This window comes from Macaca fascicularis, chromosome 6 (genome assembly GCF_037993035.2).
Source record: "Macaca fascicularis isolate 582-1 chromosome 6, T2T-MFA8v1.1".
NCBI lineage: Eukaryota > Metazoa > Chordata > Mammalia > Primates > Cercopithecidae > Macaca > Macaca fascicularis.
The window spans coordinates 43,742,149-43,766,714 of NC_088380.1; the positions used below are offsets into that span (position 1 = coordinate 43,742,149).

Sequence of the window (24,566 nt, forward strand, 5' to 3'; positions counted from 1 at the left end):
GCTTGCCACCCAATTTGAGAGTTAATTTATTTGTTTCAAGTGTAAGAATAATTATCAGTGTAAATTCCTCCATTCTAGATGAAAAGCTCCTTAAAGAGAAGACCATACATCTTGTACATTTTTAAATTTCTGCCTTAAACAGAGCACCTTGCTTATATTAGGATTTCAAATGTTTGTGAAATGATAAATGAATGGAATGAGTGAATGAACTGAAATGAAATTAATGCCCATATTTAAAAATAGAATAGTAGCTGATTTCTTGCCTAAGTTGTTAGTTCAAGAGTGAAAAAGAATACTCAAGTATCTGAAATATTTCTTTAAAACTTTATTTCAAAGTTATTCACCTCACCGTTAATAAGGTGTATGATTAATGCTCTGTGCCAGTATTTGCAGGCCTGCCCATTGCCGGCAATGAACTTTGAGAAAACCCATTTCCTGGCACCCAAAAGTTAAATTACTCTTTTCAAAACATACCGATCTCCCCAACAGTTGCAAAAGTATTACATGCACCATTTTCCCAGCATTCTTTAAATCAGAACTTACATTATTAATCTCTATCAGTGAATGTTAAATGAAGTCATTTTAACAAATTATGACTGTACAAATCAAAATACTACTAGTTAATATTAGACAAGAGTATCTTACAAACACTACATTACATATTACCTTGCAATCTGAAACATTACATTTCATATTTGTGTATGTTTATTTTAGATAACTGAAACTTCACAGAATTTAACAGCAAATAAAGTTTAAAAAATTTAGTTCTGTACATTAGTTCCAACTATCTCTATTTTACAATCTATAAGGCTCATGTCATAGTTCAGCACCAAAAAGATCTACACAAAACTGTTTAACCAATCTTCTTATCCATCCTGTGTGACAGTTTTTGTTTGTTGTCGTCTTTTTTTTTTTTTTTTTTTTAAGGTAAAAGTACTACTTCAGACCTTGAAGTGGAATACTTCTAGTCAGACTAGGTAAAAACTTGTGTTGTACCTTATTTTCATTGAACAGATACAGAAAAAAAAAAAAAAAGGAAAAGAGCTGTGTTATACCATGAATTTAGGTTGTCAGCCTATATGTTGAATTTATAACACTGAAGCATCAGAAGTAAGCTAATAATGCCTTGCCTCTATTCTTCCCTTCCACTTTAAATTTTTAAAAAGATAACCAGAAAAATGTTTCATTTATTCTTTAAAATAAGGTGCAAAGAAGGACTGCAACAACAAACTTCCTCATCCACACCTCCAATAACATCTCACTGTTGTTCAGCATAATCTACCATGAACTGATTCAGGGGCACAACTAGAGTTATATTCACAGCTCCTGAAGGTGCCATGTTTTCTATACCAGAAGCCTGTTCAATGGCAGTGTTTCTCTGTTCAGAGGTCATTACAATAACTTTTGTCACTGCTGGCCTGGACTTAACATTCCAGATTCCAGAGCCAGTGTTTTATTGTCCCAACTTTTTTCTTCCTCTTTAGGATTTATCCATTTTAGAAAAAGGGCATGTTTGTCTTGCTATTTTCAAAGGGTTTATGCATATCACATTTTACCCCAATTTTACCACATTGGGGAATGTGGTCACATTCCCCAAGCTAGAAATGTTTTTCAAAAACCACAGGTACTTGCTGTAATCTTGTTGGTCAAAGTACAAAATTCTTACATGTTAAAAAAATTCTTAACTGGAGATTAGTACCTCTGCTTTCTTCTGACAGAAGTACACAATTCATTATACCATGTTTAAAAACCAAACATCATGCATACGAATGGCCAAAGAGGTATGAAGTTTTACAGAGCCCTTAACATCATTCGAGTACATTTGGCATTGGCCAGACCACAACAGGAAGTATGTCAGCAAATTGAGCAAAAAGACTTTCCCAAGTACACGATAGTGATCCAGGCTCCATGTCAGTCACATAAAAATTTACGTAACACGTAATCCTTTAAAATTATCCCCAGATATCCCATTCCTCCAACCATTCCCATCCTCCCACCCCATGCCCACCCCCACCCTGAAGTCTTGCACCTCATAGAGCATCTTAATGTTCCCCGTTACTAATGACAGCTGCTTCAGGTTCTGCTGCTGTGGCAGGGAGTCTTGGCACTTTCTTGGCAGGGCTTGGAATATGCTAAAATGAAAGGAAAAAAGTTGATGGCTCTTATGATTCTTTCCCCCCCAAGAATCATGGCACCAATTAAAGTTTCTGTAAAGAAACTTAATAAAGGACAACTCTGGAGAAGTTTATGCTAAATATATATTCTATGTAACTTTTCAAGAAGGGAACTAAATATCAATTTTTCACCTTGTGGTGAATTTAGTATACAATTATCCATATAAGGGGAGAGAGGAAGCCTGCCACAGAGACCCACCACATACAGTATTTTACTTGTTACATCTTGTATTTGCAACTCAAACACTGGTGTTTTGACTTGCCACCTAATTTGCATAATAGCAAGAAGCAAACTATCCATTTACCAAACTTGTAATAAGCAGATAAATAAGTAGTTTCAAGGTTATAAAGTCCTTAGTTTACAACCTAGCTTCAACACTTACTAGCTATAATCCTGGGCAAGTAATGTAACCTCTTGGAGGCTCATCTCTAAAGGGAGGACAGTATCATTTATAAACTTCAAGGAGGTTGTTGTAAGGATTAAATAAGAAAACGTAAGTAAAGTGCCTAGTGTGTAACAGGAATTCAAATTATAGCTATGATTGTTACTTCTTGACAATGTGAGGACAGATTTTGACCATGATCTAGGATGAGATGTGAAAGGATCCTTGTCCCTCTACTCCATCTCTCACCAAGACACACACCACAAATGAACCTTCTCTCTATAGCCGTCTTCCTTTAAATCCTGGTATCCTTAATAAAACCTAGTTATTTACTGCATATTCTTTTTCTTTCTTTTTTTTTTTTTTTTTTTTTTTGAGATGGAATCTTGCTCTGTCGCCAGGCTGGAGTGCAGTGGTGTGATCTCAGCTCACTGCAACCTCTGACTCCTGGTTCAAGCGATTCTCCTGACTCAGCCTCCTGAGTAGCTGGGGTTATAGGCATATGCCACTAAGCCCAGCTAATTTTTGTATTTTTAGTAGAGACAGGGTTTCACCATGTTGGCCAGGATGGTCTTGATCTCCTGACCTCATGATCCGCCTGCCTCAGCCTCCCAAAGTGCTGGGATTACAGGCATAAGCCACCGCACCCGGCCTTTACTGTATATTCTTAAAATATTAATAATTCAAATGCAAAGCACTTTATACAATTGGAAATGGTACAGCTAGAATCTACTCCCAGAGCCCTTACTATGAATTACTCTTCTTTACTGACATTTATTTAAGTTGCTAAATCCCAGTTAGGTCTCCTAAACCCTAAGATACGGAGATAGGAACTCTTTTACTTACCTCAGTTGCTGTGTTTGAATGCACAAGTCCTACTCCTTCATCCAAAGTGTCATCATTTGGAGTGGGACGCCGAGCGTAAGTTCTTCTGTGCTTTTCATCCACCCTAACTAAGTACCATGTTCCTTCAAAGAGTGAATCTATTGAACCCTGGGGAATATAGTTGACTAAAGGAAAGGGAGAGAATATCTACAATTAGTTATGATATACAAGTCATCTGGTAATAAAACTAAAGATAAGTTTCATATATCCCAATAATTTTCACTGACATCAGATTAGTACTGAGTAAAGTCTTGACATCCTTATCTTATATGTAGCATCCTTAATGATATCAGCCCTCCAAATAAGCTTTGGGTTAAAGAACATTTAATATTTTTACCCAAATGATGGGTGTCCTCTCTGAGCTTCATGTTTTCAGCGAAGACATCTGGTGCCACACAAGTTCTTGAATCAAGTCTTGATTTAAGATCACATAAACTTGCTGTTATTTTATCAAGAGCAGACCCTAAAATAGTAAATAATTCCAACATTAAAAGACTTAAAAAAAAATCATGTCCAAAAGAAGCCTAAGTAAAATGTTGCCAAATGAGATAAAACAACTTTTCATTTTTGTTAAAACTACTGGCTATTGATTAGTTAAAAGATAAGATACCTATTTGACAAATCTCCTATGATCTCAGACTGGAAATCTATTATTGAGTATCCACCACTAGACAAGTTAGGAAACAGGTACAATTTGAAACTATAAATAACTTTTCTACAATTAATTCATGGTATAATTATTTTATTATTATTATTTTTTATACAGATGGAGTCTCACTATGTTGCTGAGGCTGGCCTTGAACATCTGGCCTCAAGCAATCCTCTCACCTCAGCCTCCTGAAGTGTTAGGATTATAGTTGTGAGCCATTGCACCTGGCCCATGGTATAATTTTAAAAAGTTATGTCAAGTTTTCATCAGTTTATCTCTACATTTTTGCTCATTGCTGCTCAGGGAAAGCACAAACGTGACCTTAAATATAGCCAAGACCATAAGCCTATAAAAATAGATAACTTAGTCCTATCCTTTATCCAGATAAAGTAGAATTTTTTTGGCCGGGCGCGGTGGCTCAAGCCTGTAATCCCAGCACTTTGGGAGGCCGAGACGGGTGGATCACGAGGTCAGGAGATCGAGACCATCCTGGCTAACACGGTGAAACCCCGTCTCTACTAAAAAAATACAAAAAACTAGCCGGGCGAGGTGGCGGGCGCCTGTAGTCCCAGCTACTCGGGAGGCTGAGGCAGGAGAATGGTGGGAACCCGGGAGGCGGAGCTTGCAGTGAGCTGAGATCCGGCCACAGCACTCCAGCCTGGGCGACAGAGCGAGACTCCGTCTCAAAAAAAAAAAAAAAAAAAAAGTAGAATTTTTTTTTTTTTTTTTTTTTGGATAAGGTAGATTTTTAGGGCAGAGAGTAAAAACCTATTGAAGAAGTAATGAAGACTAAAATATTGTAATGATCTGTAGGACAGATTCAGGTGCTCACTTGAGAAGCCTGCAGAAGCCTGCAAAATCAACTTCCCCAGAGTAGTTTTCAATACATTCTTTTTTTTTTTTTTTTTTTTTTGAGACAGAGTCTCGCTCTATCACCCAGGCTGGAGCACAGTAGTGCGATCTCAGCTCACCACAACCTCGCTCTCCTGGATTGAAGCGATTCTGCTACTTCAGCCTCCCGAGTAGCTGGGACTATAGGTATGCACCACCTCACCTGGCTAATTTTTTGTATTTTTAGTAGAGATGGGGTTTCACCATGTTGGCCAGACTGGTCTTGAACTCCTGACCTCAGGTGATCTGCCCGCCTCGGCCTCCCAAAGTGCTGGGATTATGGGTTTGAGCCACTGTGCCCGGCCTCAGTTCATAATACATTATTTTTGAAAGATTTAGCCCTTACCTGGTGTAGCATCTTGTGTGACTTTAAGAGAGTACAGAGTGGCAGCCAAACCAGAACCATAAGAAAACACTCCAATTCTCTTCCCTGCTAATTGCTGAGGTGAGTACCTATATAGGGTGTAACAATAGTTAAGAAGTTTAACTGATCCAAAGCTACAACGCGTGGGAAGCTATACAAGTAGCAATAAAAATTCAGGCTATAAGTTAAAGTAGAATCTAACTTAAAGTTTTAAAGATATAACTCAAAGTGTTAATATTACAGTAGGGAATCTAACTTAGTTTTAATATTGCAGCATGTGAGTTTTCATCTTGTGGGCAATGACAGAGCTTGTGAAAGTCATGCCACAAAACAAGTTACTTCATTAACCAGGTATTTGTAGTTCAACTGTAGGTCAAGAACAAAAAAAACCATGCAGCCAGGAAAGCCGGTATGAAATTAACAAATACTTCTGGAAGAACTGTAGCCTCAACCCATACATCCTTCAAGTCAATGGACAATAGCAGATTAGAGAGCCTCAAGATAAAATTTTCTGTGATCCACCACCAACATGCTTGACACCAGATTTGGTCTTAGAAATCTAACATCTACCAAATAAGGGGAGTTAAGTAGTAGGTGAAATTTATACTTACTGTGCTAGAACAGATGCAAGGGAACCATATACTGAAGATGTGTACATATTTCCATTTTGATTTGATACAAGTAAAGATGCCTTTGTTTTCTGACTGAAGAGTTCAGAGCTAGCCTTCATAAATGCTTTCTCCACATCTCTATCAAAGTAGGTGTCTTCTAATTTAACATCCCTGAAAGATTTATTTTACAGTTTTACAGTGTTCAAAGCCTATGTTTTTATTACTCTAAACAACAGCCTAATTAGGATTCAAATCTTTAAGTGTATATAATTGTTTTCCCATTTATTAAAAGCCAAGTAGCAGCAATCTAATTGCTATAGAAATCATAACAGTTGTACATATATGGTTCTTTTTCTCAAAAGTTTTCATAAGCAAGTTAAGACTGTTTGATTTGAATAGGTTAATAGACCTGCTGTAGCTTTATTGGCAGTGAATAGAATACTATTTCAAGTCCACAATAATATTTATTTAGTTAGAAAAGTCATGGTATTACAGGAGCCAAGTTTTAAAAGTCACGGATAATTTTATCAGATAGAGAAAGGACACACAAGAGACACGGGGAGAAACAGAATGAGTTGAACACGCATAGCATGCTAGGGAGCCTAAAGTGAGAAAAAGGCAGGTGGAGTACAAAAGCTGACTTCATCTGTGGCAGTGTGCAGGATGGAAAAGGACATGGGGGCGGGGGTGCTGAGAGAGGCAAGGAGTTAAGAGGCTGCTGTAGTGAATATAGGCCCTTGTGCAGTTATTTTATCATGACAACATGAATGCAGCTGAAAGAAAGAAATCAGAAAATCTGAATAGAAATGTCTAAAGAATTTGTGCATGAAAGCTACCACCTCTCTGGACCTAGATTCTTCACTGATTGAGACACACAGATTAGACCAGATGACTTCTAAGATCCTTCTGACTCTCAATTTCTCAGTCTGTACAAATAACAGCTTAACAGATATTAAAAATGCTATAATATAGAAGGAAAAAACTCATAAGAGCTCCTCTTACCCAAAGGCTTCCAGGCCACTATAGATACTATTTTTATCTCTATTCTGGTCATTAAGGAAGTCATTCAACAACATCCGAGCTAGAGATTTCTGAACCAGTTTACAATATGGTGAGTGAAAGATCATGAAGCCAAAATCATTCAAGGTAAAATCTTTATCATTTCCCTCTGAAAGAGAAGTCCAAGGAAACTATTAAATTCATATAAGCCATGAAATCTTAAAGTTTGACTTTAGAATAAGGCTAGGATATTTTTATATGTTTAAACAGCAACCACAAATATACTGTATAATGAAACCTCTCTATACCTTAAAATGTACATTTAAAAAGACACTCAAAGATGAAACAATATATACCATGTCACTAATTTTCAAATTTAAGAGTCATACATACTAGCAGGTTACATAATCAATTTAGTGGGTCAGGATTCAGAATTTTTTTTTTTTAGTAGAAGAGTATTTTAAAAAACAAAATACAGTAGAAAAATAGCAAACTGTATAACTTGCAGCAAGGGTAAGTAATGTCACGACATTTTTGTTTCAGTCTGGCATACACATACAATATAACATGTACTTCTTACTGTGGGTCCTAATAAAAAGTTAGAAAACCACCTTTCTGTTAATGTATACTGCAAGAATGATTCTTATCCAGAGCCACTGAATTCACTGATATTTTCATTGAATATGATTTTTAACCCTTTCTCATAGCCTCTAAAAAGCAAAGCTGGACTATAGAAAAAGTATACTTTATGTAATAATGTGTTAGGATTAACTCAAATACTGTTCTTTCAGTGCCTCAACAAATGTCTAGATTAATGACAACGGTAAAAAAACAAATACAAATTCACAGGTCAAGTGCAAAGAGATTATTTTTGGGGGAAGATCACTTTAGCAATTCATTTTCATTAGTTTTCCCTGAATGACAACTGTAGTCCAAAACCTTCTTAAAATAACTCTCTCAAAAAAACAAAATTCAAGTTACCTTCTTTTACTCCACTTTGATTTTCTTACAAGGGGTAAACCGACCTGAATATTTTTGCAGAGATATACCTCAGTTTCAAAGTTTACCTCTTCTAGTAAATTACACTTTCCCAGAAACTACGGGAAAATGCTGTTTGGTGAATGAGGAATTAATGGTAAAAGGACATTAAATGAAGAAAGCCCACAAAGTAGTTGCTTACTAAAGATACCTTACACTGCTCTCAACTGGTACATTACACTGCTCTCAACTGATCCCAAAACCAAGGAAAATGGGTAAAACTTACCTTTCTGCCACTGGGCACGGATCTTTTTGCAGTAGACAGAATAGCAGCGGTCTAATGCACTGAGGTAGCACTGTATGGAGAGTTTTCCATCAACTATAGGATATTCAGATAGCATATCAGGCTTGTAAAAATCATAGGCATGTTGCATATGTGTCCCACGAAGCCCTATTGGAACCAAAAAGGAAGATGTCTATATATTTCTGCCTCTTGATGTCTGTATGCTAGTAAGTATATTGAATTATCTAAGGACTTTCCTTAACTATCTGATCAATTCTCACCACTTACAGTAGAGAAATCACAAGGTGAAGCCAATATAAGTGAAATGATACATAACAGTATCTATGGACAGTCCTAAGACTCCTTTGGTATACAACTTTTCAAGCCAGTTTCATAACTCTAACAGAGATCACAGTTACTCTACTACACTGAAGACAAATTACACTTGCCACTGACTATGAGCAAGTTACTATTTAAGTTATCACTTAAACCCTACATTAACCCACTTCTCTGTAAAGTGGGGATGACACCACCTACCTCATAAAACTGCTATAAAAATTAAATACGGGCCGGGGACGGTGGCTCATGCCTGTAATCCCAGCACTTTGGGAGGTTGAGGGGAGCAGATCACCTGAGGTCAGGAGTTCCATACCAGCCTGGCTAACATGGTGAAACCCTGTTACTAAAAATACAAAAAATTAGCCAGGCATGGTGGCGTGTGCCTGTAATCCCAGCTACTCAGGAGGCTGAGGCAGGATAATCACTTGAACCCGGGGGCACAGGTTGCAGTGAGCTGAGATCATGCCATTACACTCCAGCTTGGGCAACAAGAGCGAAACTCCATCTCAAAAAAAAAAAAACAAAAACAAAAACATAAATACAGTAACACACATAAAGCTCTTAGCAAGTAGTACCTGCATTTAATGACCATTAAGTAAGTGACAGCTCCTATTTCTATTTTCAACTTTCTCAGCATACTGTGCTAAAAAAAACCAAAAATGCTTTCCCAAGCACTTACCTCGTTCAAAAATTAAAGGAGCATTTGACCCAATTAGCAGAGCTACTGCTCCAACTCCACCTGTAGGTCTAGCATTTCCTGTGGCATATACAGCAATATCTCCCGCAACTACCAGGGCATACCGTCCTGAAAAATATTTTTTGTTATTTCACAAGAAGGAATTCAACACTATAACCACACATGGAAACTGAAGTCTGTTATATTTCCCCCAGAATATGCTTTTCCCATCTTTGATAAAGAAAGAAATGCTCTAATTTTTTTTTTAATTCATCTGCCAAGGCTCTGTCATGTATCTGACTAAATTTTGAATAGACCATTTGTCCTACAAGATAAGATAACCAATTCACAATTCAGATAACAACAGACAGGTATAATATCTTTCTTAATATAGCCACACAAGTATAAATTACAGAAGTTTGCATATTGCATTAACTAAAGTGTCATTTGGGTCTACTGAATCTCAGAAAAAAATTTTGGGGGACGAGGGGAATAGGCATGTAACATACCATCCCAAGAGCTGGATTCAATCCAGTTAACAGCATTGAAGACAGCAGCTGTGCCTCCATAGCATGCATTAGTTGTGTCAATTCCTTCTATATCGGTATTCCCAGACTCTTCAAACAGCTGCATCAAATTAGTCTTCACTGACTTTGATTTGTCGATGATTGTCTCTGTTCCAACTTCTAGTCGCCCAATGCAATCATAGGAAAGGTTATTTCTCTCCATAAGATTCTGAACCACAGTCATGCAAAGAGAGTTAATATCTTCTCTATCTGTGCAGAAGCCCATCTTGGCCTGGCCCAAGCCAATGGTATACTTTCCAGCATCTACACCATCATATTTTTCCAACTCTGCTTGATCAACATATTGAGAAGGAAAATAGATCTCAAGGGCAACAATTCCCACATCTTTTGGCCAGCAAGCTTCCGCATTCAAAGGAAGCGATCCAGGCATGGTGAAAGAGCTTTAGAAAGGAGAAACAGAAAAAAACATTGTATTAGGTTATAAGTTGCTGGTTTTCAAGTTTGAAATTGAGAAATAGATATTAAGAGTTTAGTAATCATCTGAAGTATTAGTTTAGTTTCTTTAAGTTTAGTATTTAGGGCAGTCAATTGTGTACATGTGAAGTAGCAATTATTATACAAATGGAATATTATTTAAAATTATAGTCTTTTAGAAAGGCTTTCATTTTATTCAAAATTGGGCATCTCTAGATTTAAAACATGATTATTAGAGGTAAACAACACTCAAATAAGATTTTCTACATTGTAAAGAACTGTAAGATAAAATACAATGACAATTTAGAAATACGGCTGACAAATCAGAATTACCTGACTACCTGAAAGTTTAAATAAATCAGGCTGGCATGGTGGCTCATGCCTGTAATCCCAGCACTTTGGGAGGCCTTGGCGGGCGGATCATGAGGTCAGGAGATCAAGACCACCCTGGCTAACACAGTGAAACCCCGTCTCTACTAAAAATACAAAAAAATTAGCCTGGCGTGGTGGCAGGCGCCTGTAGTCCCAGCTACTTGGGAGGCTGAGGCAGAAGAATGGTGTGAACCCAGGAGGAGGGGCTTGCAGTTAGCCGAGATCTCACCACTGCACTCCAGCCTTGGTGACAAAGTGAGATTCCGTCCCAAAAATAAATAAATAAATACATACATACATAATTTATTCATCATAGATAAACCAGTCCTCTTTTTTAAAAAAGGGACTAAAAAGTGGTGTCTAGATTTACTTACAAATAGTAACAAAAATTGCTAGCTACACAAGACCATTGTTGGGCACTTAACCTATCAGAGCTTCAGCTTCTTCAACAGGTTGTATCAGTCAGGAAAAGAAAAATTACTCCAGATATTTCAAACAGATGGGAGTTTTAATGCAGGGAAATAGCTACAAACTTGTTGGCTGGGCTGGAAGAACAAAGTGGGAAAGGTGGTTTTCAGATCCCATGAGCCTGTACTCCTGCTGAAGCTGCTAGAGCTACAGTACTAGCACCTCTGCTGCTGAGATGGAACCCAGAGACCCAAAGTCCCACTGTTGCTGCTGCCACTGACAAGAACAAGACAGGTACCTTCTTCCCACCTTCTAATCTTTCTTGAGTACTTCCATCAGCCCTCTAACCAGAACCCAGATGGCATAAGAACCAATGAAATGTAGTTGTGAGGCTCTGAAGAGTGGCACACCTCCTCAGTTTTAGAGAAAAGAATCCTAAAACTTAAAATTCTACAACTCAATTTCCTTTTTTGGTATGACATCACTGGATGGTGCCACTTACGTGGCAGAATTTCATTGACCCAAAGGTCTTGGTTTATGAGTTACCTGGGCTGAACTGATTCATGAACATTCTGTATCACTTGTCAACCCACCACTAATTTGATACTTAAAAATGAAAGCCAAATCCTATATTTATGTCATTTGTCCTCTGCCGCTCTGCAATTAAAGGTCTTAAGGGGCCAGGTGCAAATGGGAGGCTGAGGCAGGAGGATCACTTGAGCCCAGGAGTTCAAGACCAGCCTAGGCAACACAGCAAGACCTTGTCTCTACAAATTTTTTTTTTTAAATGAGCTGAGCATGGTGGTGCATGTCTGTAGTCCCAGCTACTAGGGAGGCTGAGGCAGGAGGATCACTTGAGCCCAGGAGTACAAGGGTGTAGTGAGCTGTGATTGCACCACTGGGTGACAGTAAGACCTTGTCTGTAGAGGGAAAAAGAAAAGAAAAAAAAAAAGACTTAAGAGATACCAGTTGTGTCTCCCTTCCAAACAGAAGAATTGTTTTTGTTTCTTTTTTTTCATTCATCCAAACAATATCAACATGTTACATGCTAAACATTATGGATGTTTAATGGGAGACTTCCTTCTCCTCTCAAATATTCACTATTTTATGGGATAATAAGAGAAAAACACATAATAATAAACAGGTAACAACATTGAGAGCCACATTATATAATGGAGAACTACCTAACCCAGCCTGGTGGTAGGGCAAGGAGTGTTAGGAAAATCATCCTGGTTATAGGGGCCTGACTTGAGCCCCAGGAATGAGCAGGAGTAAGCAGTAACGTACTGAAGAAATGGAGGGTAGTAGATTTTCAACAGAGTGGATAGCATGAAGAAAGGCAGACTACAAGGAATTACAAAAAGCTTTATTTGTCTATTGGAATGAAACATGAGCCTCAGTGAGTAGATCAGGTAAATAATAGATTAGGATAACTAGGTAAGGGTTAGGTCATGAAGGTTCTGGTATACTGATGTTGAAGGCTTCAAATTTATCATGAAGATGGTAAGAAGCCATCAGAGAGTTTTAAAAAAGGAATAACATGGTGATATTAGTTGTCAGGTCAGTGTTTTTCCAACTCCGGAATCGATTTAGTGGATGGCAAGCACACATTTAAAAAAATGAAACAGAAAAGAATACAAGATATAGAATTGCATGGCACAGGGTAAACGTAAAGATTTTTCTTGAATCAACCTTTTGTTTTAATTATTCATACATACATAAAGTATACATAAGTTGCAATACAAAGCGTAGTTTTTTTACTGGGGGCCACAGTCAAAAAAGTTTGACAGCCACTGTTTTATCATCACTAACGCTGTTTTACAGTCACTGGTGCTGTGAATGGTTGAGTTAGGAAGCTGACATGGCAGTCCAGATAAGACACGGGCCATGAACTAGAGCAATTACTATATGTGGAGTGAAGAGGAACAGCCTCCAAAAATATGAAAAAAGCAAAAGAACTAGCAGAAACTGTAACTGACTAAATGTTAGGGAAAGAGGAAAATGTATAGAATGAATTCCAAATTTCTATTCTCAAGTGTTTTATCACTTGACAAGCACACTGCCAGATACACTAAATGAACAGAGACCCTCTCCACTTTATTCTACCCCACTTCTTCCACACAAACCCTGTTTCCTTTATGCCCTTTTCCCTGGTAAGTGGAGTTCAGCTACATCAGCGCTCAGAACCACCACTGAGGAAGTGAAGAGATCAGGCTCAGACAAGCTGCTTTCATTCCTGTCATTTCACAAACACCTCCATACATTTTTCCAGTTTGGTCTTCCTATCTACTTCCTTCTTATATGGGACTTAACACAAGATTCTTAACTTTCATGTATGCAATTTATACTAGAAAACACACAAAGAGAACTATACTAAAGTCAACAATCAAGGATAAATGCTAAATACTACCCAATCTTTCCCCATCTTACAACTATTTACCTACATAATCCTCCCTCTACTCTTTGCTCTCAAATTATTATATTCTTTATCCAAAAAATTTAGTGCTTTCTTCAACAACCCACCTCGTGCTTCTGCTTATTGAAATCCTTTATAGCCCTAGATCACATAGGTCACATTTTACCCATGAAACCTTTCTAAATTACCTTTTGCATTTCTTGCCTGTCCTTCTACACCATCATACTTCGTCAATTAAAAGTCACTTTCTTGGGTAACATTTCAGAAATTGGGATTCCTCTTACAATTGCTATCAGACAGAAGCCAATTATGATGCTGTCATTGCTTACACATGGGAAAATAACAAAACTGCCAGCATGACATTTGCAGCTGACAGTCAACAGCCTGAAAGAAATTCTCAGATATGATACTGGAGCACTCATTTCACCCTCTAGGAACCAAACAGACTGGGAAGGAAGTAGAAGGTGGTGAATCCCTAAGCAGGAGTCAAAGTAGGCTGGCTTTGCATAATCGCGAAGCTGAAGGTCAGCACCATAACCTTCCCATTCTTTTTTGGGCTCTTGAAAGGAATGCTACATCACCAATTCTCTTGGCCGCACAGAGGATGTTTAATGGAAAATTACAGGTATTAATAACTCTGACTCCAAAAACAATTCAGAAGGCAGACTCTAAATATGTGAAATTTAGCAATTCTTTATGTGTTTTCCATCTTATTGAATATGCAAGTGACACATGACAAAAATCTATGTCTAACTCTAAAAGAGCTCTTTAAAACATTCTAAGTAATCAAAAAAGCATTGTATCTTAATTTAATTGGTAATGAAGCATCTTAAATTTATTATATCCCAGATTCTTCAGATAGTACAAAGTACAGCATTCAGTGCTTCAACTGTGTTACTTCCCAAATATCTGCCTATATTATGGATTGAATGTCTGTATTTCCCCACCAAATTCATATGTTGAAGCCTTAACTCTCAATGTGATGGCATTTGGAGATGGGGCCTTTGGAAAATAATCAGGTTTAGATGAGGTCATGAGGATGGGCCCTCATGATGAGATCAGCGCCCTTATAAGAAGGTACCACAAGAGTTTGCTCATGCTCTCATACTCTCTCTGTGCCATGTGAGGACATAGCCACTTGCAATCCAGAAGAGCCGTCATCGGGAACCAACCACGCTGGCACTCTGACTTCCAGACTAAAGACCTATGAGATCATAAATACCTGCTGTTTAAAACACCTACTCTATGGTATTTTGCTGTGGCACCTAAGCAGATTAAATAGTCTGGTCACCTCAACTACGTCCAAGTTCCTTAAGGTCTTCTCATGTCTTAGACTACTGTATGGCCCATTTTACCAGACATAGTATATATACTGCTGCTACTCAATTCCACAATGGAAAGGAAAACCCCTAAACACAACAATCTACTTCCCAATTATATCCTCTTAATTCTTAAAGTACTGGCCATATTTCTGTATTCAATACAGGAAAAACAATGTCATCACCAACATTCAGGGACAGGAGCATAAAGAAAGACTAAGGGAAGTTCATTCTTGTTAAAACCTAAAGCTGGGAGGATAAAGATAAGGCTTTTACATTCCTACTCCATTCATCTTCAACTCCTTTCCTGTGTCTACAACTCAGATGGAAGACTACTGATTTTCTCGATATGAGGTGCTTGAAATGCTCTACATCTATCCTCACTCTGAGCCTCAACAAACTTTTCCCATCAATTTTTTGATAAAGTTGGTTCCCACTTTGCTGAAGTTGAAACGAAAATATAAAAGGGCTGTCTAATATGCCACTAGGCATGAATTCTAAGTTTATAGTAAAATAAGATACCGGATAGTCCACAAGAAAGTGCTCTACAACTACTGTTACCAGAAAAAGACTAGTCCATAGGCATATAAGCTGCTACTTATGATCTCTTAAGTCACTGAAGTAGGAGTAACCACCTTCCCAGCCTTTCCCACAAGGCTACCCTTTAGATTATTTTCAACTCTTCAAACTGCTTTAAACGTGCTGAAGACAGTATGGTCTTCCTTGCCTGGCTCAGTTGTTTTTAACACTATTGGAAATAAAATGAACAGGTAATATACCGTTTTGAAGGTATAAACCAGTTTGCAATATACTTGTACTCACTAATAAATTCAGTTTAGTCTTTTAAGAGCATCACGCAGCAACACTGGCAACATATTTAATTATCCTTATAATGCTTGTACAATTCTCTATAAAACAAAGCTATAATGCAAGGCTTCAATTTCAGAATTAATCTGTATTTGTCATAGTCTGATGAGCACTGATCAATTCTTTGTATTATAGTACTCCTAAAATAAGGTACAACTCTATGACTCCTAAATGTCCTACATTAACTACATGACTTGTTTCATTTGAAAACAAACAAACAAACAAAAAATGTAGGTTAACTAAAATAACGCACATACATCAAATGGAAAGTGAATCACAATTCTGACCTTGATGGAAAAAATCATTTTTACATTGTCCAACTCAGTCAATATTACTCATCCTCTGAGGGTTTCTGACAGCCAATTTTTTTTCCATTATGTTCTTGGTAAAAAGCCATCTAATCTGAAATATTTAGCCTTTGGTTCAAATTGAGAAAAGAGAGTAAGTTGACAGGAAAATTAATACAGAGAAATAACTGCTTTCATGACATTTAGAAGAACAGAAAATTGTTTCCGGTTTCAAATGTTACTTTTTTTTTTGAGACGGAATTTTGTTCTTGTTGCCCAGGCTGGAGTGAAATGGTATGATCTCAGCTCACTGCAACCTGCGCCTCCCAGGTTCAAGCGATTCTACTGCCTCAGCCTCCCAAGTAGCTGGGATTACAGGTGGGTGCCACCACACCCAGCTGATTTTGTATTTTTAATAGAGATGGGGTTTCACCATGTTGTTCAGGCTGGTCTCAAACTCCTGACCTCAAGTGATCCACCTGCCTCGGCCTCCCAAAGTACTGGGATTGCAGGCGTGAGCCACCGTGCCCAGCAAATGTTACTTTTAACTATCCTATTGAGGATGTGCTCTTACATTGTCCTTTCAAATGCTCTCTGGAATAGGCTAGATATAGCTAGGTATAAATTAGGTGAAAAAAAGACTAGCTATAGGTCTGAGGTGCTCACATTATGGTATTCACTCTTTACCCTATCAGAGAATAGAATATTTTGGTTAATTCACTATTTAAGAATAAAGAGGCCGGGTGTGATGGCTTATGCCTATAATCCCAGCACTTTGGAAGGCCTAGGTGGGCAGATCACTTGAGGTCAGGAGTTCAAGACCAGCCTGGCCAAAATGGTGAAACTCCGTCTCTACTAAAAATACAAAAATTCACTGGGTATGGTGGCGGGCATCTGTAATCCCAGCTACTTGGAAGGCTGAGGCAGGAAGGCTTGAACCCAGGAGACGGAGGTTGCAGTGAGCTAAGATCGCACCACTGCACTCCAGCCTGGATCACAGAGTGTGACTCCATCTCAAAAAAAAAAAAAATTTTTTTTAATTTAAAAAAAAGAGACAAATCACAAAAATTTTCTAAGTAGAATATAGTTTTAAAAATCTGAGGGTTAAAAAACTTACATATGTTTTTAATTTTCTGCAGATAATGCATTTTATTATTTTTCAGAGTACTATATTCACCATAAAATAAGTCTAAGGAGAATAATGAAGACTCTGTAATTATAATAAAATATATACATTTTTAAAAAAATTCCATCCTTAAAAAAGGAGAGAAAAGGCAACTTTCAGAGAATTTTGTAAACCTTTCAAGTTTTCCAACAAAGCAGTACCAAGAGACGACTAAAGTCTTAAACAAGTCTCATTTAAGTGAGGGCTCACTCCCTCTGGTGGACAAAAGAAACTCCATACCCTATTTCCAGAGTCAGTAAAGCAAGATAAGGAAGCCTTGTTAATGTTTTCTGAATGCTTCCTGTCTACAATACATAAAAGACCTATATAGTTATTCTGAGAATAAATCTGGAAATGAAAGAGAACTGGAAAGGGGAGGAAAAGGGGAGGGAAACTAGCTGATGATACTGGTGTAAGGGAAGTCCTAATCTAGCTCCTCAATGGCTGTGTTGGGGAAAGACTTCAGCATCAGTCCCTCCTAATTGAGCTCTGCCTCTGCTCTCTTCTCTATCATAGGCCAACAGTTCTTTCCAAACTGCATATCTAACCATTGTCAAGATGCTGCAGGTTGAGCATTCCTAATACAAAAATGCAAAATCTGAAACGCTCCAAAATCTGAAACTCTCTGAGCACCAACATGATGCTCAAAGGAAATGCTCATTGGAATATTTTGGATTTTGGATTTTCGGATTAGGGGTGCTCAACTGGTATGTTTTCTCAAATATTCCATGATTCAGAAAAATCCAAAATATTTAATGGTGCTGGTCCCAAGCATTTCAGATAAGGAAAATTCAATAACTCTGCCAAGTTTCTCTTCTACTATTTAGGCTTAGCCTCTCTGCATTAAACAAGGAGCTTCTGGAGAGCAGGAACTGTGCTTTTTTCATTTTTGTGTCCCTGGTACCCAGCCCACTGTTTGGCATATGGTAGATGCTAATGTTGAATAAATGAAATTGCACTAGACTTCTAATCTAACGTCATTAACATCCATAGGAAATCATAATCTTGAAATACAAAAAAAGCAGAATCGTAAGAGAAGCACTCCCTGGCAATATGAGAAAGCAATGGCTGCAAATAATTAGATTACCAGTTGAAATACATTTGCAATTACTGTCCATTCTCACATAATTTTTTCTTTTTTGAGACAGAGTCCCACTCTTGCCCAGGCTGGAGTGCCGTGGCGCAGTCTCGGCTCACTGCAACCTCCGACTCCTGGGTTCAAGCGATTTTCTTGCCTCAGCCTCCCAAGCTGCTTGAATTATAGGCACCTGCCACCATGTCCGGCTAATTTTTTTGCATTTTTAGTAGAGACGGGGTTTTACCATGTTGGCCAGGCTGGTCTCGAATTCCTGACCTCAGGTGATCCGCCCACCTCAGCCTCCCAAAGTGCTGGGATTACAGACGTGAGCCACTGCGCCTGGCCCATTCTCACATAATTTTAAACATTCATCCGCAGCCCAGATACATATCTTTTGAGGCTGTAATTTAAAAAGCATTACTGGCAGACATGCTTACCTCTGATTGTTTCTGATTAAGTAGTTCATGTAGTTACATTTTATTATATGCAATTTTTCTCTTATGAGTGAACACTAATTTTTAAAATTTGTTTCTAGATTTTAAACATTAGTCTAATAAACACAAAATTAGTCTCCTGAAGCATTACAGCATTAACAAAATTTTAAAGATAAGGCAGAACCCTAAAAGGGGTTTTAAGAACATATGGCACAAACAAATTGTTATTCGCTCTAGGATACCAAAATTTCTTCCTTCCATTAGAGAGGAATACTTTCCTTAAGTAGCATGACAGGATGCCATACCTGTGTGAAGGATAGAGAACTGTAGTCTCCAGGTCTGTCACTGTTTCCTCCTTCGGGCACTAGGAATTTCAAATAAGAACTGCTTTTAAAGTTACAAATCACTACCCAAATTCAAATACTAATGAATCCAACTCAAAGTGAGTTAAGATAAGCAATTCCTTATCCAACTACATTATGCAGAATAGAATTTGACATTTGCTTAGAAAAAATCATACTTAAAGCTTATAACACATTTTCCCCCTGATTTTCTTAGCCCTTTTAGTGATAGGTTCAGTCCTGGTAATAAATGGATATAAGAAGATCACTATCGTGGGAAGGAAAAAACAAAAAACCTCAAGGAAATAAGAAGCCCATGTCACCAATTGAGGCTTTAAACCAAGGTTTTCAAGAACTGGAGGAAAGGAATATAAACAAGTTGTAATGAGTTAGCAAACTCCTAGAGTAAAGAGATCTATGCATTCAAGAGCCTGCACTGCATATAAGAGATTGGGGCTTTGGCACCAATTTTGGACCTCAGTTTCCTCATCGATAAAATGAAGCTAATACAGTTGCCCTCCCCAGATCATTGTGAAAGACTGCTGAGATGGTAACATACATGAAGACACTTTGTAACATAAAGCACTAATACACTGAATATTACCTTAGTTCTTATACAAAGGTATTTTTTCTAGCAAGATCTAATCATTTTCAACACTGCCACCTTCACCCTCCAAACCTTTTAGAAAGTGATTTTCCCCCTTAGTGCTTATGTTAAAAAATTAAGCATTTAGACACAGGACCATTAAACATTATTATGTAAATTAAGTAGAAATAATTTTCGAAAGTGACTGGAACATATTCTTCAGTCCATCTGTTTTGAAAGACTGTTACTTGAGATGACAGCTTCTGTGTTTAACACAGCATACACCATTTCCTCTGCTCTCTATTTAATTACTGGCAAATTTAGCATCTGCCCTTAATGAATTCACTGGTGACTACATTCGGATGTTATTAGTATTTAGTAAAGCTTTACTTTATTTACATAATTACATAATTTAAGAGCTCCTCACAGCCATACTTCATTGACTAAGTTTACTACCCACCTACCCCCACTGCCCCGTGAAAAGAAATAGATCTTAAGTTTTGTAGGCAAAGACTACTACAATATTCCAAAAATGTCTCTACAGTATTATATATACTTTGAGAAAATAACCTATCTTTTGTTCTTTATTATCTCAAATTATGCCTTTGTCTTCTGCAAATTAAGCAGACCACAGAGACCAGTTCTCGAAAAACATGATTCCTTCTCCATGTTAAGACTACTTAAATGATATTTCTTCTTGATGTTCATGTATGTATATGCATTTGACACTGCTTGTGACAAGGAAATTTTCCTTGAACTGCCTATATTCCCTCAATTTTTTTTTTTTTTTTTGAGACAGGGTGTCTCTCTGTCACCCAGACTGGAAGGCAGTGGCATGGTCACTGCTCACTATAACCTTGACCTCCCAGGCTCAAGTGATCCTCCTGTCTCAGCCCCCCAAGTAGCTGGGACTACAGGTGCATACCACGATACACAGCTGATTTTTGTATTTTTTGTAGAGATGGGATTTTGCCATGTTGCCCAGGCTGTTTTCCAACCCCTGGGCTAAAGCAATTCACCCACTTTGGCCTCCCAAAGTGCTGGGATTATAGGTATGAGCCACCTTGCCTGGGCTCCTCTTTCTATTTTGATTACTTAAATTGGAAAGGGAGGTTAGGTGGGAGAGACACAGAGAACAAAGAAGAAACAAATAGAAGATTCAGAAAGAACTGCTGTGCTACTTAAGGATTTCTCCATTCTGGCTAAACCAGTATTGCCAAAGTCTCAAGCAGATCACAAGCTTATTTCTAACAGGTCTTTTCAGAGTAAGTGACAGAGGGAATCAACATGGGTCAAGAAGCAGTTAATGAAGGGCAAGTAGCTGGGCAGGTTACCACAAAGCAGGTGTGTAGACTCCTGGGATAAAATATAGGCACTTTGAGTCAGGCAAAGACTAAAACACAAGAATGATAAGAATTGTCTAGGGCCAATCAGATTTATGCAATGATGGTTTCTTCTGGAGTTTACTCAGGGTTCTGAATACTTCCTTCTGGCTCCCTCCTTAGCCTTGATTCAAACAAGTGGTTGGAGAAGTTCATCACCTACACATTTTAGTATATAAACTATAAAACATAAACAGTTACCTGTTGATCTTTCTCATTGTTACAGGAGATAAATCTAGGAAATTAAGAACAAGTTGGCAACCTTTCCTCCTTAGGAGCAAGCAAGTAAAAACTAATGTTAAGAAAGACTTGCTCAAACCTGTACACTCTGGTATAGTTCTCCAAGTAAAAAGCATGGACATTCCTGCCTCCTCCCAGGAGGAGGTCTGCCTATCAGAGATTCTACTCATTTTCAAGGCCCTGTTCTAAGTCACCTCTTCCTGGAAGGTTTCCTTGATAAATCACACAGAAAATAAGTTTTCTAATCAGGGACCTGTACTTCTACAGAGGTAGGTCATTCATACCCAAGTCTACATAGCCTACTCTCTATGGAAAACTAATTATGGGCAGTCTTCTTACCCATACAGGATTCCTACACTTCTATTGGGAGAGGGGCTATATATTTTGATTTTTTGAAATCCCTTTGAGATCTTGAAGTAAAGGTACTCAATTGCTGTATTTTTCAGTGGCTGAATTTGGAGTTATAACTACTAGAGGACAAATCTTTTCGATTTAATACTTGTAGCAGCCCTCAGTAGTAAGTGCTTTCTGCTATCACTTTTTTTTTTTTTTTTTTTTAATTTGTTACTGCTCCTTGCAGAGCAGGGCTCCCTATAGGCAGCGTGTCCAGAGTAGCCTATTACCACTTTTGAGATGACCTGCAGCACCATAGTGTCTAGTTTAAAGAAACTGGCTCTCTACTGCTATGGTTCAAGGCAAATGGTTTCAATTGTTCACAGATTCCAAGGTGAACAATGTAAGAAGCCCATATGGAATCAGAAAACATTTGTTGGTCTTACAATCATTCCCATATGCACCCACACACAACCACAAACCCTGCAAAGATGAAGACAAGACTTCAAGCTTTCAAAGAGTAGCCTCTCCTCTACTGGTGTAACTACACTCAGTTGACAGACACTAAGTGAACATCAACACACACCACGCATTAGGATGAAGAGATTAAGAATCTAGCTCTAGGCAGGCGCAGTGGCTCATGCCTGTAATCCCAGCACTTTGGGAGGCTGAGGCGGATGGATCATTTGAGGTAAGGAGTTCAAGACCAGTCTGACCAACATGGTGACGCCCCATCTCTCCTAAAAATACAAAAAAATTAGCTAGGTGTGGTGTTCTGTAGTCCTAGCTACTCGGGAGGCTAAGGCAGGAGAATTGCTTGAACCTGGGAGGCGGAAGTTGCAGTGAGCTGAGATCACCCCGCTGCACTCCAGCTTGGGCGACACAGTGAGATTCTGCTTCAAAAAAAAAAAATATATATATATAGAGAGAGAGAGAGAGAGAGAGTACTATCATTAGGACAGGTAATATGTATCGCAGCCTTTTAAATCTATACTACCTTCTTGAAAAACAAAAATATCACACATCCTTCTATGATATTTGGTTCCACAGTAACCCAGCATAAAATTATAAGGCTATATTCCTTTCTAAAGGAAACTAATTGGAGATTTTGATATGTAGCAAAACAAACTTCTCAAGCCACATCTCATATCCAATTCTGGATTCTGGAAGATACAACCAGGTTTTAAATGATTCTAGAGGACCCAGGAAACCCATGTTACAACAATATCTGGGGTTTTTGCATTTATTTCTTCTGAGAAAAGCTATCTAAGTCAAAATCTCAAAATCAATCCACAGTTAAAAGAAACAAGATGTAAAAGCAATCTGGAGGAATATTTAAGATGAGAAACAAAATTACAACAAGGCCCAAATGATGTGGTCTACGGCTCCAAACATAAAATATCCTTTTACACTCCCTCCCCCCAGCATACGTCATACCTTCTGAGCGCTGGGGTTACTGATGTTTATACTAGAATTGAGCTGAACTAGACTACAGTTGAATAAAGGGCAAACTTACAAACTTAGGTGAGAAATATCTACAAAGATAGACACAAAGAAAGCCTTTTTCTCTTCCTATAAGGTATGCTATCCCTGCTCCCTTCTCCACACAAAAATAACTGAAATTTTAAAATAAAGTTTAAAGAACACAAGCTGCTTAGGTGTCTCAAGTGCAAAGAACTACTGACACGGAAAATGTTAAGGACTTTCAACTGCCTCTCATCTAATAGTATCTGTGCAATAAAGTCCAAAACCCATCTCAGAAGGAAAAATCTGTTAACTCTAGGAGCACTTCCATTTGTCTTAATTTTGTTGTTTATCTTGTCAATTGTTTTTCATGATTCATGCCTGAAACAGAGCAAATGTTAGTTAGCAGCAGCCAGAGCACGTCATCCTACTGCAGCAGGTGGCAAGATCATCCTCGGGAAGGTGGGGAGCTGCAGCAGAGGTGAGCGGTGAAAGCAGCCAGTGATGCCTTAAGGCTAAGGCCACAGGGACAAGCATGACAAACAAGCACAACCTCACATTATCTGTTCCCCAAATCCCTCCTCCAGAGTGATCAGAATAATCATTTCTCTACCACTGGTCCAGGCCGGACGTGCGTTTTCAAAGACTCCATATACTTGCTTTGAAATATCCTTAGCTTAATCTAAAACCTATTTGTGTGAGGACTCTGTGAGTGCCTGCCCATTACATTGTATCACCTAAAGCTAGTCCTGAAGGTATTAGCAGGAGGGAGATGTGGGATTTCAGAACACCAAGGAAGCCTATTTTTTAAAACGCAGACATAAAAAAAATACGGAGGCACGAAGGCAGGAGGCAGTGATCTATGCGACTTGAAGCAAGTACAGACTGAGCCCCAATACTTAGCCAGGTCTAAATCACGGTTGTGAACGCTTTCTTGCACCTGAGCTGAGGAAGAAAAGTAATTCTACCCACTTCCCTTCTTTCCATCAACTCTATATGTGGCAGCAGGACACACCCCCTACGAACCTACCAGCCTGTCTAAAGAGGATCTTACCCATCCTTTGGCGTCCACCCTTAACCAAGGCTCTGGAAACGCCTCGGCAGCCCAACTCTCTTCTCTACCCTCCTGACACCCCCCACTTCCCTCTAGGCGGTCACAGCTGCCTCTCTGGCACCTCCAATTCCTATGTCGTTAGAACACCTAGACCTCAACGCCCTCTCGCGTTCTCCCCTCCGCGACTCGCCTGTGTCCTCGGCTCTTCTCAGATCCGCTACGGTCAGCCTCAGGTCCCTGGCGAGGGAGCCCCCGCCCGGCCCCACTCACGGTGCCCCATCCTCCCGGGCAAGGTCCACGCCTCCGTCCTGACCCAGAGCCCCAGCTCCTTCGGGCCTAGTCAAGGACACCGCCTCCGTCTAGCCCACACCCGCCCGCGGCACCTCCGCAGCCTAGCTCTACTCCACCGCGCGGGACACTCACCAAGCGTGACCGAGAGGCAACAGAGGAAAGGGAGTGAGCCACGAAAGAACAGTCCGCGGCGCCTCCCCTCCGCCACCAGCTTTATAGCCGCCAACCCACCCGACTCCGGCACCGCCGAGAGTCGCTGGGAGGCGGGACGGTGGCTCCAGCAGCCAATCACGGCC

At 38.9% G+C, this 24,566-nt stretch overlaps 1 protein-coding gene across 6 annotated transcripts; it reads right to left on the reverse strand.

Annotated features, from left to right (window-relative positions):
• Positions 1 to 312: 312 nt before the first annotated feature.
• Positions 313 to 24,459, reverse strand: HMGCS1 (3-hydroxy-3-methylglutaryl-CoA synthase 1). Of its 6 annotated transcripts, none has more exons than XM_045394753.3 (12): positions 24,403 to 24,459; positions 18,885 to 18,943; positions 15,903 to 16,031; positions 9,742 to 10,199; positions 9,236 to 9,361; positions 8,221 to 8,385; positions 6,960 to 7,125; positions 5,958 to 6,128; positions 5,329 to 5,435; positions 3,780 to 3,905; positions 3,404 to 3,567; positions 313 to 2,132 (listed from the first exon to the last, which is right to left on the reverse strand). In XM_045394753.3, exons 4-12 carry the CDS (start codon positions 10,187 to 10,189, stop codon positions 2,043 to 2,045), a joined length of 1,563 nt encoding a protein of 520 aa, XP_045250688.1. In that variant the 5' UTR covers positions 10,190 to 10,199; positions 15,903 to 16,031; positions 18,885 to 18,943; positions 24,403 to 24,459; the 3' UTR covers positions 313 to 2,042. The 6 variants fall into 6 exon arrangements, with proteins under 6 accessions (XP_045250688.1, XP_065402298.1, XP_065402294.1 ...); XM_065546226.2 differs by having other exon boundaries at positions 18,885 to 18,963; XM_065546222.2 differs by lacking the exon at positions 15,903 to 16,031.
• Between the last annotated feature and the right edge of the window lie 107 nt (positions 24,460 to 24,566).

Bases quoted from the DNA above. Each gene is read 5' to 3' on its own strand.
- HMGCS1 (XM_065546223.2), bottom strand. From the start codon at position 10,189: ATGCCTGGATCGCTTCCTTTGAATGCGGAAGCTTGCTGGCCAAAAGAT. The intron at 8,386-9,235 runs GTAAGTGCTTGG...TGGTTCCAATAG, and splicing joins TCCTTTAATTTTTGAACGAG to GGCTTCGTGGGACACATATG. The intron at 7,126-8,220 runs GTAAGTTTTACC...CTTCTCTTTCAG, and splicing joins CCGTGCCCAGTGGCAGAAAG to AGGGAAATGATAAAGATTTT.